Source organism: Mastacembelus armatus, unplaced genomic scaffold (assembly GCF_900324485.2).
Source record: "Mastacembelus armatus unplaced genomic scaffold, fMasArm1.2, whole genome shotgun sequence".
In the NCBI taxonomy this organism is placed as follows: domain Eukaryota; kingdom Metazoa; phylum Chordata; class Actinopteri; order Synbranchiformes; family Mastacembelidae; genus Mastacembelus; species Mastacembelus armatus.
Window position 1 is genome coordinate 422,459 of NW_022872920.1, and position 16,881 is coordinate 439,339.

General features: G+C 39.4%; 1 protein-coding gene and 1 non-coding gene across 2 annotated transcripts; one reads left to right on the forward strand and one right to left on the reverse strand.

Annotated features, from left to right (window-relative positions):
* On the reverse strand, positions 1 to 16,659 carry LOC113140108 (zinc finger protein 737-like). Its single transcript, XM_033325112.1, has 3 exons — positions 16,654 to 16,659; positions 14,673 to 15,247; positions 1 to 616 (listed from the first exon to the last, which is right to left on the reverse strand). Exons 1-3 carry the CDS (start codon positions 16,657 to 16,659, stop codon positions 1 to 3), a joined length of 1,197 nt encoding a protein of 398 aa, XP_033181003.1.
* Positions 4,017 to 4,088, forward strand: trnae-uuc (transfer RNA glutamic acid (anticodon UUC)). Its single transcript has one exon. It is a non-coding gene; the product is annotated as a tRNA-Glu (tRNA).
* Positions 16,660 to 16,881: the final 222 nt, after the last annotated feature.

The following is a 16,881-nucleotide window of genomic DNA, read 5'->3' on the forward strand; positions in this document are numbered from 1 at the left end:
CTATCTTCCATAGTTTCCCTTGACTATAAAATGCATTGTAATGTCTTGGTGGGTCCTTAGGATATTTGATATGGACCTCAAACAGTGGTCAGTTTCAACATTTCTTCTTTGTGTGAATGCGCTGATTAGAGCACTTGACCTAATGAAAGTTTTTCCACACTGGTCACAGCTGTATGGCTTCTCTCCAGAGTGAATACGCTCATGTGTTTTCAGAAGGTCTAACCGTGTGAAGCCTTTTCCACACTGGTCACAGCTGTATGGCTTCTCTCCAGAGTGAATACGCTGGTGTGTTTTCAGGTTGCCTAACACTGTGAAGGCTTTTCCACACTGGTCACAGCTGTATGGCTTCTCTCCAGAGTGAATACGCTGATGTCTTTTCAGGTTGCCTAACACTGTGAAGGCTTTTCCACACTGGTCACAGCTGTATGGCTTCTCTCCAGAGTGAATACGCTGATGTCTTTTCAGGTGGCCTAACAATGTGAAGGCTTTTCCACACTGGTCACAGCTGTATGGCTTTTCTCCAGTGTGAACATGTTGATGGATCTTTAAGCTCCACAATGTTGCAAAGGTCTTGTTGCAGTGCTGACAGCAGTGAGATTTGAATTGCTTTTCTCCTTTCTGTTTCTATAGAAAAAATATATATGGAAAGTCGGTGTGAAATAACATGATAGAACAACCTAAAACTCATAAAATACATTTACATGTCTATAAATCATAAGACTTGATACTTCATAAGGGGCAAATTCAGTTCTATCTCAAGAAATTATGAAGATGCCTCTTCACATTTATTAATGGATGACATCTCCATTTCATACCTGCAAAAACAAGGTGACAGTAATGGAGTATGACCAATGGGTTGACCTCCTAAGAAAGATCAATTTATTTGACAAAAAATAATAAAAGCCTGTCAGATGGGGATACTTTAAGTGGACTGGGTTTCTGTACAAGGGACAGTACTGCGTTCTGTAGGTACCACCACTAGACCCACACAGATTACAAGTATACGTGTTCGTCAGGGACAAAAGGGGAACAAATGACAGTAAACAAAATGGTGTAGCATAGACGAGCAGAAGAGATTAAGAGAATTTTGAAAGGACCCTGCGTTATCTCAAATGAAGAACCTTTGTTTTTTCTTTTCACATTCACCCCAGTGCCAAACGGATTCAAAATCGAACTGAAACCGAAAACTCAACTCAGCAGTTCTGAACAGTTCTGCAAAAAAACAGCATTATAAAATAAAAAGGACACTGGGGAAAACAAAAATAAAATAAGACACTGGTGTTGGAAAAATCACATTTTAAAATAAAAACCTTCAATTTTAAAAAAAGTTTTGCATTAAACCTATTGTGAAAACAAGCAAATTAAATAATTTTTCGTAATAATGATTTTTAGTTATTTTAATAATGTGTGCAAATGAGAGGGACTCAAGTAGAACGGTGAGGTTACAGGGAGTAGAGGTGAAGAAGGTGGAGGATTTTAAGTATCTAGGGTCAACAGTCCAGAGCAACAGAGTTATTGTGGAAAAGTAGCGAAGAGACGCGTGTGAAAGCAAAAAAAAAAAAAAAAAAAACATTTTCCCAGAGTTTCCAGGAAAGATGGAGTAAACAGAGCTTCACAGAGAACATTTAAATATTATTCAACAATTCTACTCTGTAATTGCAGCTGTAGTTTTATACTGTATTTCATTTTTCTTCCGATTTAATTTGGTTCCAATACTCCTAAATTCACAATCATTTTGCCACTAAATTGATTTCATCACATTCCTTCATATAATCTCTGAATTCCTTGTCTCAGCAGCTGAGTGTTTTTAATAGCGTCTGTTCTAGATATAGCTGCAACAAACTGGTCGTCCAAAAACACTGACCTGTTGATCGCTGGGAACAGAGGACAAGCTGGACTCATTGCTCTGGTTATTCGGATCGTAGTTCTCTTTTATTCCGCTCTTGTTCTCGTCCTGGTCGATCCACTCTGGATCCTGCTCCTGGTACATAAAGTCTTGTTCATGACTCTCGTCTTTAAATCTATTCTTGTAGTGGTCTTGGTGAATAAAATCCGGGTCCTGATTCTCGTTTATCATCCCGCTGCTGTAGTGGTCCTGATCGATCATTAATGCTGTGATTTATCACGTGTTTTTAGCGTCCACATTGTTTCTCTTTCCTGGTTTCCTGTTCTCAAAGAATCACAGCTCACAGAGGCTGCAGTCACTATGAGCCCGTTAATCCCCGCCCCTTAGTTACGGTTTCTAAGGAATCAGATTTCAGGAACTGTGAAACAATGGCGGCTGAGTTCAGACGGAAAATAAAAGCAGCTTCATGTTTTCAGCAGCTCACTTTGATTTTCTTCACTAACTTCATGTTTTAGTAAAAAGGATAGAGTCTCAGTGAAGCAGGAAGGTGGTGAACAATGAATCAAGGGGGAGGATGCTCTTTTTTCTTACAGTCTGCAGCTGGGACATACTCTATACATGTAGTGCAATGATTACATGTGTTGGGTTTGTCTGCCTCACAGTCAGACAAGTTCCACAAGTTGCTTTGACATGAACAGAAATAATCCAACTAAGTCAATGGAAAAGGATTTTGTCTCTTTTTGCTACAGTGACAGTGTTTTCCAGGTGACATATTAGGCCAAGAACTAACAAATTCACCTGTTGTACTTTGACATTGTTTAAATTCTGGTACTGTTATTGAACACTTACATTAACTTAATGAATCACCACAGGTTCCTTAAACATGGTGTCTATCTTAATACTGTTCTCAGCCATAGCCACTCTCCCCACATCAGACATAAACCTAAGTTCAACCACAACATAACTAATGGCATTTACAACACTGCTAACTGAACAACTTGAACATACAGAATAACAACTGTTGGTCCCATGAGTCCTCAATCATGTTAACTTTGACAGCCCTAATTCCTATTCAGAGATAAGAATGCATTGGCATCAGTTCTGTCACACACAGCACACACCGGTTCAATTTTGGGATAACACCTCTACGCTCACACACCTGCTTTCCCTGAGGCCAGGTGTGCTTTGAACAAACCAGTTTAAAACAGGTCTGATTTGTGACTGAGCTGAAAAAGAGATAAAATGGAAATATTGATTTAAACAACAAATCAAATTGTCTTCTATCAGTAAATTTGTCTGATAACTTAAGTTTATTTTCAAAATACAATATAATCATGAAACTTTGATCATTATGTTTATATTATTATATACATATTATTAGATATTTGTGGTACAATTTGATGATTGTACACATTTACTTGTAATTAAGTATTATTAGACTCTTATTTATACTTTTTAAGTGAAGGATCTCAGTAGTTCTTCCTCCCAACAGTTACAGTGATTTGAAACAACTGAGTCCATGTGTGATTTATATCCAGTCTCTGCTGGTGTCTTCAAAGGTTAGCATGGTCAAGATAATTAGTTTTTCCAACAACATGTCATCAACCAGGGTTAGGATTAAAGTTTTGGACCAATGATTGCACTCACTCCAGTACTCAGGGGTCAGGACATGAACATGAACACAAGGGAAACAGGACATGAGGGTCTGGGTCACACACGCACCAAGGGAGATTCACCAGACCACAGGGAAACACCAGATTCACAGGGAAAACATGAACAAGGCAGGGGTTCAAGGGAAACAAGACATGAACAAAGGGAACCAAACATTAACACGAGGGAACTGGACAAGAACAGAAGACATGGTGAAAACTTGGAAAACAGAAACACAAAGGAAAGCGGCTACTTAACAGAAACGAGACAGTCCATGAACAAAAATCCAAAATGGGAAAAAGCAAGGCAGGCTTCGACATGCGACAAGAAACTGTGGCTAAACAAAGGTTTATAAAGAAGGTGAACAAAACAAGGCGCAGGTGAAAAGGATAACTAATTAGGTAAAGAGAACGTAAAAAGAACAGAATAAAACAAAAAACAGTTTTCGTCATGACTTTCCAAAATAAAAGCCCAACAGGAAATCCTAAAAAATGCAGATCATGACACAACAGTAGTCAAGTCCCATATGGTTTAGTGGTTAGGATTCCTGGTTTTCACCCAGGTGGCCTGGGTTCAATTTCCAGTATAGGAATTTATTTTTAATGAGCATGAAAATGCCCAGTTACAGAGCAGTGTCTTCATTTCCAGAAATGACCCAGACTCCAGTAGCGGAGTATTTACCGGAGGGTCTTTTATGTTTTTTTTGGGTACCTGGTACTGCAGAATAAATGGCAAAATTCAACCAAAAGCCCTGTGTCACTATTTGTGCTCAACACCATAACAACATAACACAGTTTTTCAGAGTACGTCGAGAGCATCACATGATCTGAGTACACATGGTGACGATGAGAGTGGGAGAGAGATCCAAGATGACGATACGGATGACTGAAAACCAGGCACAGAGAGGCATCTAAGGCTACCAGTTACACAGGGGCAAACGTATTAACTTCTACATTACAAGAGTGCAGCTGTATGGTCGCAAGAAACCTCTCAGGTCTCCTTTTTGACTTCCTAAAGATGACACACATTTGGATAATCTGAATTTAGATTCTCCAAAGGAAGTGCCCTATGGGCTTATTGTACAATGTAAGATGTTGAAAGAAGAAGAGTGAAGAGTAAAGAAGAGTGATCATTTAAATATATAGAGCTTTGCTTTAGCTGCATCTTACAATAAGCACCAGTATCCTGACAGTGCCAGTTAGTGGCTGGAGCCAATCCCAGCAAATGTGAACGAGAGGCAGGATACACCGCAGTCCAATCATCACTCTAAATCCATCCAGTAATTTTCCACTCCCCTACCCTTTACAGTCTGTGATGTCAGTCAGTATCATGCTCTCTATAGGTAAACAAATAGTCCAGAAATTTGCAGTTTCCACTTCTTTAAAGAGATTACGTTTGATCTTTTCTGTATTCTGTCTAACACATATGGATAACCTTTTCCAATATCCTTTTCCAACAGTACACTCCTCCAAAAAAAGCATATGTCACAATTGGAAAAACATTGCTTTGAGTGTCTGGTGCTCAGAATTGTCCAGTCCTGTCAGTGTCAAAACCCGAGGTTTTGTTTTAAAAGGACCAAAAGACGCTCACCGAACTGGTACTCAGTGCAGGCAGGTTTTATTTCCAAAAATCAAAAACACAGGAACAACAGGGAACAAAGGATCAGGCCAGAGGAGAACAAATGGTTGCACTAGACAAGACGAAACACAGAGCTCGAAATACGGATACATGAAACACAGAACTCGGAAATACACAGCGCAGGAAAACTAGGAAGACATTCTGGTTGCACACACTCACGGGGACGCAGACTCACACGGGGAACTCAGAAGGAGGTCTGGTCATACATGCACAGGGACACAGACTCACAAACAGAGGAAACAGGGCATCCAACCTGGGTCACTCACACTCCTGGGGACACAGCAGGGGATGCAAACACACAGGGACAGAACAGGGCATCCAACCTGGGTCACACACACTCCTGGGGACAAGACAAGGGACGCTAACACACAAAACTCGGAACACAGCCTGGGTCACGCACACACTGGGGACACCACAGGCAGACAGAACATACAGACACGGACTTGGAAAGAACAGAGCACAACACAAGACACGGAGAGGAAATTTAGAGACATAAAGAAAGGTTACTTAACACAGAAGGTCCGAAAGCAAAATCCAGAGCAGGGGAAAACACAGGCAGGGTTGGAACAAAAGCTGGGAATGTCTAGCGATCAGGAACACTGATATGCCAACAACAAGGGCAAACAAATACAGACAACCTGGTGTTATGACCCTAGGTCATTATGTGTGTTGGTGTGTTGTTGGCTCTCCCCTCCCCATCTCGTGTGTGTGTGTGACGGATGCTGAAGTGGGCGTGGACGTAGGAAGCCGTGGATTGGACTTCCGGGATTGGTCCAACACTTCCCGGAAGGACTATAAGAAGCCTACGGACTGTTGTTCGAGAGAGCTATTCTCCCACCTTTGCCATTCCCAGCTATTTGCTAAAGATTTCGATTTCGAGTGAGTTAGTTAGAGATTAGGTTTTGTTTCGTTTTGTAGGTTTAGTGTTCATAGTAGTTTTCTTTGTTTTCGATTAGAAATATTTAGATTCTTAGGTTACGTTTGTGTTTTGTTTTCTCCTGTTTGTTTTAGGAGTTTCCAGGCTGATGACCTGTGATTTTGTGTTGTTTCTTTGGATTAGCTATTATAGGGCTGTTTAGCGTTTTTGTTATTTGATCTTTTGTTTGTTTGAGATCATAGGGCTATATTTAGCATTTGTGTTTGTTTTCCAGTATTCGTATAGTATCATAGGGCTCACGGAGCGTTTTTGTTTTTTGAATAGGGCTAAATTAGCGTTTGTGTTTCTTTTGACCATTCTGTATCGTGTTCTGTGTTTCGACAGAATAAATATTCTGTATTGTATTCTGTGTTTCAACAGAATAAAACTTCTTGTTAAGGTTCTTCTAGTTCGTATCGTTCGTGTTTGTTTTGAGAGTGGAAGAGGTTTGGAGAAAAACTCAACATCGTGTTACACTCCGGTAAGCCCGACGAACAAAGGAAAAGGAAGGGTATATAACTCAGGAAGAAAACAAGACACAGGTGATAGTAATCAAAATCAAAACAAGGTAAGATGGACAGACAAAGTGGGTCATGCAGAGTCAGTCTTTCAAAATAAAAGTCCAATGGAGGAAGTCCCCGGCAGGATCCTGACAGTCAGCAGTCCTTCGACTTTCAAAGTCCCGCTTTCAGCGCCACTCTACTCATTCATTCAACAAAACAAGCTAAGCTATGAAGTAACAGCGACTAAACTTTAATTTCTGTCCATAGTTTGTAGCTAATTTTCTAACACTCATGATTCTTAATGACACTATAATGTTAATGGTCAAGAAGCGGCGGAGTTACGTGTTTATCTCATCTTACACAGCGAAAATGTTGATGATGTGATAGTGTTTTAGCTGCATAGTTAGACATTGTTAGCCACTGTAGCTGTTTAACACTTTAGGCAGTATATGGTACCAGCCTGGAAACAATTGCAGCTGCTGAGGTCAGGATCTGAACCGGGTTTCCGGTTCTGAGCCCTGCCTGGCGTCTTATTTTGGTTAGTTTCCTGTTTCTGTTCTGTGTTTCGTTCCAGGTGGCTTTATGTTTCAGTTGTCATTAGTAGATTGCTTTCACATGTGTCTTGTGTTTAGTATTTAAGTTCTCCGGTTCCCTTTGTTCTCTGCCAGAACATTAGTTAGTTACCTTACCGATGCCAAAGTTAGTTACTTATAGTTACATTCGTTCGAGGAGTTTTGGCTAGTTTTCTGTTTCCCTGTCTGTCTGCCCGCCGGGTAGTGGAGAGTATTTTTGTATCTTGTCTGAGCCCTGGACAATCCAGGGAAAGAAACCTGCCTGCTGTGTCCTGCATTTGGTTCCTCACTGCTCTTCCCCTTCACCACCGCCACGAGAGTGTAAAAGCTGTATTTATTACCTTATTTAAGTTCAGCACTAGCAAGTACGTACATCATAATGACACAAACCTCTCAGATTTATGATAAATGATGATGACTGTACTGTCCAGCTTTCAGCTAACATAGATCTGATGTTTCTCTGATCTGATGGTCAAAAACAAAGCAGAGCCATGATGTTATTTTAACTGCAGACTCAGTCTATTTACTGTAACGTCATAACGCTGCTAAGTTATGCTGTTAAATTATATTCTCATGTTGTTTCAAGTCACATTGGGAATGAGATTTGTGTTGTATTGTCTAGTCCACCTGTTGTTACACAAGGTCGAACCTTAACTACAGTGTGTTTACTTCCTTCTAATACTCTAAATGTGACTGAACTGAATCTAGTTGTGTTAAACAGCTGTACAGCTTTATGTCCCACACTGAGATGACATTTGTCACAACATGCTGATTTTCCAAAGTCCACTGGTGCATTTGTGTGTTACCAGAAATATCACAGACACTATGTTGTCAAAAACCAGCATCCATAATCAAACTAGGCAGTTGGAAGTCAAGCTTTTGTACCAGATGTTATGTTATTTTATTCAGCCTGGAAACAGACCAGCACCACAGCAAAATAAGTGTCATGATCTGTATCAGAAGGTAAAGCTGGACAGAGTGAGATGAAGTGTAAAGATAATAAGTCATCTTAAAAGGGGCCACATTCTTTGGATTTGCTGTTCAACTATTGTACAGACTGAGAAATGTCTGATGCAGCTGAGGGGACAGATGTCTGTGTTTGGAGGAACGCAGACATGCAGCTGTGGTTTCCATTTAAAGAAGGTACTGTCTCTTTTGTTTACCGAAACAACTAATGGGAAATAATACACTCCTCACCAGAGGAGAATACACTGCTTAGGAAAACCATGAGGAATAAGCAAAGAGAACAACATACTACTGGGAAAAATCAGGAACCAAAGGGAATGATCTAGTGGAGAACAAAAGAACAGGGCTGGTGTATATACACACGTGAGACAATTGAACACAGCTGGAAACAATGAGCAGCACAATAAACACACATGTTGTTAAGAACAACACAGTCAGTGATATCAGTCAGTATCATGCTCTCTGTTAGAGAAATTAAAATGTTTACTCTCCTGTGACCTGATCCACCTTACTTTAGTATAACTGAAACACTTCTGAATAGGGCCTATTGTGTATTGTGGAAATATAATTGTTGCTCTCAGTGAGCACAGTTTGCTCTAACCTTGACTATTTGATAAGGGCCCAGATGTCTTTCTGTGAGAAATCCCCTCCCTTTTGTATTTCCATGTAAACTGATGTGTTAGGCTGCAAGCAGCCAGTGATCCTCATGCTGTACCAAGGTGCTGTGTGACTGTTACTCCCTGCAAGTAAAACTTCTATATAATCTTACAGAAGTTTGTACTCTGAGTCTATTTGTTAAAAGAATTTACCTAACACTCTCTATAGGTAAACAATAGTCCAGAATTTTGCACTTTCTTCTTCTTTAAAGAGATTATGTTTGACCTTTTCCGTATTCTGTCTAACACATGTATGCATAGCCTTTTCCAACATACATGACAGTGTTTAATTGTGGTGCTATGTGCACCACTCTTTCATACATGGAACTAGTCCACTGTGTCGAAAAAGTGGTTGTGCCATGCATCACAATTGGATGCTTTGGCTAGTCCAAGTGAAGCCTGGTTAGCTCACTTTGTAGACCATGAGACTCTTAATCTCACTCACGTGTTTAGAGCCCCACATTAGACATGAAGTTTTCTGACTTTAGATGAGCAGATGGAGTTGATGTGTAAGCTGTGTGCTGCAATAGACAGCAGTATTTTGATGATGCCCTGTGTTTGCTGAAGGAGCGGTCAGTATATCAAGCTTTGTTCAGGAAAATCAGAATCATATCATAAATGACTACAGAATTGCTTCCAAATTGAAAGAGTACTGACTAAGTGGAATTTCCACATAGACTCTGAGCATTTGGGCAGTCTAAGGAGGATGCTTGGCTCTAGGGTAACATTGGGCTTTTTGCTCCTCTCCTTCCATACTGACACCTCAGAACATGGTCACAGCAAAAGTAAAGCGTTCTGTTGGACTTAATGTGGAAGTCTTGAATTTCTCTCTTGAAACCAGCACAGCCCAACATGTTGCTCAAACCCATGATCCTGAGATTAAAAGTCTCATGCTCTACCAACTGAGCTAGTGAAGCTGAAGTGCTATGTACTGTAAACAATGTCATGACTTAACCCTGTCATCCAGGCTTCCAAATAATTTTGTATTTTACAAAACAGCATAACAAGCCCCACCCATAGAGTTAAAAGCCAAAGCAGAGTGGTGCAGCAGAAGTGTGCTGGGCCCATAACCCAGAGGTTGATGGATAGAAACCATCCACTGCTACACCTCAATGTTGCAAATGTGCTACTGCACATCTGTGTTGAACTGGTTAAGTATGATGGGCTCTTCATCCTCTTTGGATCTTCCTTGAAACTTAACAAGTTTCAATGCATTCTGCATTGATAGTGAAACTGTGAAGTGAGTATTTGATGTGTACTTTGTGCTGCTACTTACTTGAAGATGTTTGGGGGACTGTCTCTGTAGATTTAACTGTGACATGACCATCAGGCTGTTTATTCTTGTGTTGGGTCACAGACTACACTGGTAAGCTCAGGCTAGTTTTCTGCAACTGAGATGCAATAGTCAATAAACCACCTTTCATGTGTTAGGCAACCATGATAAAAGTGAAGTGAAAGTGAAAATGACTGAAAAATTGCAGGTTTGAGTCTCAGATCTGGTGGGGAACTTGTCGGTGGTACGTAGCGAACAGCCAGCACCCCGTCCACCTTCAATACCACGACTGAGGTGAGACCCTTGAGCAAGGCACCGGACCCCCCAACTGCTCCCCGGGTGCCACAGCATTGGCTGCCCACTGCCCCGGGTGTGTGTGCACGGTGTGTGTGTGTTCACTTGCTGTGTGTGTGCACTTGGGTTTGGGTTAAAAAAGCAGAGCACAAATTCCGAGTCTGGGTCACCATACTGGGCCAGTTAAGTCACTTTCACTTAAGAAAGTGAAACATTTGGAACATTTGGTAAACCTGGAATAGTCTTCCTGATGATGTTAGACTAGCCTCATCTCTGGCAATGTTTAACTCAAGGCTAAAAACTTTTCTTCTTACCTCTGTACACGACAACTGAAAGTGTTTTATCTACTCTCATTTTCCTCTAATTTCAAGTTAATTTTCGACTATTTGCTGTTTCTTATTTTGATTCTTGCCTATTTACTTTTAACTTGTCTTTTATTTCTGTAAAACACTTTGAATTACTCTGTGTATGAATTGTGCTATACAAACAAACCTGCCTTGCCTAAGTATCTAAGTATTATATTTAAAAATTTATTAATTTTTTTCCCAGCACACAAGTGCAGGTTAAAGTGCGTTAATGGGTATGGAAACTGTGCAGAACTGCTGTGCAGAACGTGTCCATTTTTTATTGTGGAAGAACTACAGCGAAGAACCTAAATTGTGTATGAACAACAGATATCAGGACTGTACAAGCTACAAAAACCTAGATCTAGGATCCACATTAATTTAGTTAAGGTCAGGTTAAGGAGTTAAAGAGTCTATCAGTGCATGTCCTCACAAAGATAGCTGTACTAACGTAAGCTCTGAATCATTATGAAACAAAATGAGTCCAAATGAATGTTTGGTAGCACTGAAACAGTCAGAAATCATGAAACCTGCTGGAAAATCATTGATCCAATTTTCATAAAACTTGAATATTGTCGAATCAGCCATAAAAAATCAATTTCATCTGTTGTATTAACATTAGTAAGAAATGTTACATGTTTTAAATGTTTGACTAGTATTTTTGTATGTATCAGTCATTGTGGATTATTGTACTGGATGTTTGCCTTTATCTTAATTTCGACTATTCAGATCTGACTTTATTCTCAGACTTCTAATGTTCAGAATTTTGACTTTTTCCTCAGAAAAATTATTGTAGTTCCCATAATCCTCTTATCTCAAGCTTTGTGTCTAATAGATAAACATGCTGCCATGACATGTTGAATCAATATAAAGAAAAATGAGTCACTGTTTGGAGGCACTGACACAGTCACAAATGGTGACACATGCGGGGAAGACTTTGGACTTGCATTTGTATGAAGTCAGTCTGAGTTCTGTTATGGAACAAATTGTCTTAATACTTTTATTAATAATAAAATAATGTTTATATTGTAAAAACAGGTGACTTTTAAAATTTTATATTTGCTCCTCCACCATTGAGCTTTCAGACCATGATCAACCTTTGCCTCTTTTATAGCATTAAAAGTTAATTCTTCTTAGCTCCATTTCCTGACAGGTTTTTCACTCAATCCAAACTTTCTTTCTGATGTTCCATTTATAATCTTTATTATATCTTTATTATAATCTGCAGTACAAATACCTCAGTATGGCTGTTACATGTCATCCATCCATTATCTATACCTACTTAGTTCTATTTAGGGTCACATGATCTGTTGGAGCCTATCGCAGTTCTCTCTGGGTGAAAGGCAGGGGTACACCCGCGATAGGTCACTAGTCCATTGCAGTCCATATAGACACACAACCACACACAGTCACACTCACTCCTGTGCATAATTTAGAATTATTGTATGTCAGTTTTGTGTAAATGTCTTTCTTCTGATTATTTTCAATCGAGTCATCAATGTAAACAGCACCATCTTGTGGCAACATTACAGCATTGACATAGAAGTTATAAAAAAGATAAACCAAGATAAACACAAAGACCTGAAACACAGCCCTGAACATACAGTCAGTAAAAACATAATAATTAAAGATATATTAATATTAAAATAAATAAAAGCATTATGATCAACCACAAACTGTGAGCTCTGCAGCAAGAAAGCAGCAGGAGCTACAGAACACATATGCTTCAAGATCTCTGTGGCTTTATTTGTCATGTGAAAATGAGCAGTCATTGAAGTCTGCCTCTGTGGAAATACTTGTCTATGCATCTGTTGTTAAACAGACCATGGAGCTGGATGAGGAGAGGACAAGTTTTCTCTTTAAGTGCTCGTGCAAAGTGCAGGTGCTGCTGTGGTATGTCAACAAAACTTAGCACAGTACAGGTCTTTAAAAAACTATTATACTGAACCTCTTCGAGAAATGAGTCAGACTTTTCCAACTCTGCTAAAGCTGCTATGGTTTTATGAAACAGTAGCATTGTGCTGTTGCCTAGAGCTGACCAATTAAGGAGCCAAATATGACTGATGAAAGCACACTGTAGATGTAGCAATAGAAACATTTGATTCAAATAAGTGACACCCTGTCTGTTAGAGAAATTAAAATGTTACCCTCAAGTTTATTAATCTGCTTTACTTTAATGTAAGTCAAAAACACTTTTGAGTAGGGCCTGTTACCTCTTGCCTCTTCCTAAGGTCAGTCTGTTCTGACCTTCACTTTCTGATAAGACACTTAGTATCGAAACCCAGATGTTTTGCAGTTTCATGGGAAACTGCCTCCTCTTTCTTCTTCTATCACATGACTGTTTGTATCATAGTATTAAAATGATGTGCTGCCCAGCTAAGGGCCAGTGATCCTCATGCTGTACCAAGGTGCTGTGTGACTGTTACTCCATGCAAGTAAAACTTCTATATAATCTTACCGAAGTTCGTCCTCTGAGTCCATTTGTTAAAAAGAATTTACCTAACACTGTCATAAATCAACCATAGGTAACACATGAGTTGATGTAAAATGTTGATGCATATTTATCATCAGTGTCATCAATGAAACTCTCACACCAGAAAAATGTCTTTCTGAGTTTTATTCACACACTGACTGACATCCAGCTACATCAAGTGAGGAAGATCATGTCAGAGTGGGATTTTTTCCCCTTTGAGCATTTCAGTGAATTTCTAATACATCATCCATGACCTGAATAACTATTTAAGATAAACTGACCCATCACCACCAGTTTGAACAAGTGACTTAATCCATAATAACCACATCATCAATTAATACTTCAAATCAGAACAAGAATTACTACATACAGAGAAATATACTAGATAAAACTCATAATAGTATATAATTATACACTGTAAAGTAAGAATAAAAGTTTATAAAATATCACATTACATGTCTGCATGTCACAGCATTCAAAGGTAATAACAGTAAATAAACAAAACTTCTTTTCATTAGTAGATTAAAGGCATTTATCAAACATTAGTGATAATGAGTCTAAGTTAAAAAATAACAAATTGGTAAATGGTCTTAAACGTGTAGTGGACCTAAGGCAGGAGTGTGTTCTCTTGATTCACAGAGACCAGTGAGACTGCCCCATCACAGTCAGGGGACTGTGAACCAATCACCAGCAAGGATGGATCACTTCCTGGAACAAGGTCACATGGCTGTGCTGGTTGTCTCACACTGATCTCAGTTGGTCTCCATAGATACTTACATTTCCTCATAAACTGCTGTTTAGACCTCAGACTCAAACACAGAACATGAACTGATTTCAAGATTTCTTTTTCACCACTGCATATAACAATGTTTTATTTGTTAATTCATCTAGTTTCTCTGACCAGTTCTCCCTCTGTTTCCCCCTATGTAAATAGCATGTATCTACCATGTAAATAGATGAATAAATCTTAAAAAGGCACCTGTTACTGACATCATCTATGTTATTTCACACAGTAAATACGTCACTGAATCAGGGAACTCTCACTCCGACTGTAGACTGATATCCTGTAGTACTCATTAATTGACTGGTTGATCTGCCATCAAAGGATCTGGTGCTCCAAAATTATGAAGATGGTTTATGATATTCATAATTCATAAACCAGACATAATAAACACATAAATGTTCAATACATATATACAATATATAATATACAATATATATATACAATACACTCAAGTCCACTCAAAGCACTTTTACACTTTGCCCATTCGCCCATCCGCTCACACACCAATGGAACTGCCATCAGAGGCAACTAGGGTTGGAAACTCTTGCCCAAAGACACTAAAATATGTGGACTAGTGAAGCCAGGGATTGAATCACCAACACTGGTTCATGACTGACCTGCTCTACCTGCTAAGCCACAGCCTCTATTTCATAGCAATAGAGAAACAAAGACAAAAGCCAGTCTTAGACCTATCTCCCACAGTTTCCACCAACAATTAGACATCAACCACAGTGGTCAGTTTCAACATTTCTTCTTGGTGTGAATGCGCTGATGGGCTGTTAGAGCACTTGACCTATTGAAAGTTTTTCCACACTGGTCACAGCTGTATGGCTTCTCTCCAGAGTGAATACGCTCATGTGTTTTCAGAAGGTCTAACCGTGTGAAGCCTTTTCCACACTGGTCACACCAGAACAGCTTCTGCCCAGAGTGAATACGCCGATGTGTTTTCAAATTGCCTAAATCTGTGAAGGCTTTTCCGCACTGGTCACAGCTGTATGGCTTCTGTCCAGAGTGAATACGCTGATGTCTTTTCAGGTTGCCTAACTCTGTGAAGGCTTTTCCACACTGGTCACAGCTGTATGGCTTCTGTCCAAAGTGAATACGCTGATGGTTTTTGAGAGATTCTGAGACGGTGAAGGCTTTTCCACACTGGTCACAGCTGTATGGCTTCTCTCCAGAGTGAATACGCTGATGTGTTTTCAGGTGGCCTAACTGTGAGAAGCCTTTTCCACACTGGTCACAGTTGTACGTTTTCTTTGCAGAGTGAACATGTTGATTAATCTCTAAACTCTCCAATGTTGTAAAGGTCTTGTTGACTCCCGTTCTTCTTTTCTATTTGTAAAAAAGAAGAAAAAAGCAAAATGGAGAAAAGATATGAAATTACATGATAGAACAATCTAAAACCATGAACAACATTTACAACATGACTATGAAACATGAACATCATGAAAACTGTTTTGTTTCCTTGGGGTTCTATTACATCCAGAGTCTATTTCATTCAATTTTAATTTTGTGTTGTGTCTCATCCACATATTTTCTCATTTTTTTAAATTATTTTTCTTAAAACGTGTGCTTGCCTCACCTCATTTAGCTTTTCTTAGTATTAATTTTTAACTTTTTATCTAGTTTCATTTCTAAACAGAGGACACAACTCTCTGAAGTACAGCACCATATTTAAAGCACTAGCTTAAATTTGAAATTAAAGAATTTCTCTTAAGTCTAATTTTTTCCCTTACCCATATTTGGCTTTGAGAAACCACCGAAGTGTCTGGCAACAATTACTTTTAAGTTAGACCAAGTTTTACGACTCAGTGCCACACAGACCCAGGTTTGTCTACCACCACAAGACCAAGAAAACTGACCAATGTAAGAGTGAGTATACCAGCTTGTTGACAAAGACACTCTCAGCCTGCAGCCTAGTTAGCTTAACTTAGTCTTGGAACTCTGACCGATTCCACTCTGAGGACCAAATGGCCTCCAAAGCAGACTTTATTGCCCTGCTCGCATAGTAACCTCAGCAAGCTCCAGGTGATGTCTTGCAGCTACTTACTCTGTGATGAACAGCTGATGCTTCAAACTGCAAAAACATGAAAATATTTTTTCCCCAAATCTTCTTTTAACCCTCTGGGGTTGACGAATGTGCCAGCGAGTTTTGTGGCGTGTCTGTCACCTCTCTTCACAGACACGTAAATAAAACAACCAGAATCTCAGCAAATACTTGCCTCATAAAAGTAAGAAAAATATGCATAGAAAGAATGTTTTGAAATGTTTTCTTTTAAATGAATCAATTCAAGTCAAAAGCAAATCATCTGTTTGTATTTAATCCATATGAACATAAGGAGCGGTATATTTTCTCCTGTCTCACCTCATTATAGCTAATGTGATCCCGCCTCGCACTGAGCGCACTGTTCATATGGAAATAATCTGAGGTGAGCCAGATAGGTATTGTATTGCAGTAATTCCCTCTCATTCACATTCCTGAATGAAAGGCTCATTATGCTGGTGTCTCAGGTAAATGACTATTCATGATCAGACACACCTTCCTGCATATGTCCTTTCTAAACAAAAAGTGTCTTAGAACATTTAAAATGTCAAAACTTGTCCAGGGCTCCAAAACACCCTTAGACCCCAGAGGGTTAAAGTATAGAACTTAGTGAATTGAAATTATTATTACAATATAAAGTAGTAAACCACAATTGTAGTCCCTCTAAACTAAAAGAAAACCTGTGTGTAGATACGTGCATGGTCGTGGTAGCTCACAACATTTCTCAGAAATTTATAGTTGCTTCTCTTCTGGCTGTGCTGCTAAAGTGCCACGTTCATGGAGAGAGGAGTGACAGTCTGCTGGTTCCCAGCAGACAAATGAGTAGTATGTATCTTAAGAGACACGTGGACTTCATTCCATTATAGTAGCACTGTTTCCTTCACAGACCAATCTGACTGTGGGGCCAGTTGTATTTTTGAGG

What these genes read in the sequence shown, in the direction of transcription:
- LOC113140108 (XM_033325112.1), bottom strand. An exon ending in GCCCATCAGCGCATTCACAC is followed by an intron (nt 617 to 14,672) that starts CAAGAAGAAATG and finishes ATAGAAACAGAA; the next exon opens with AGGAGAAAAGCAATTCAAAT.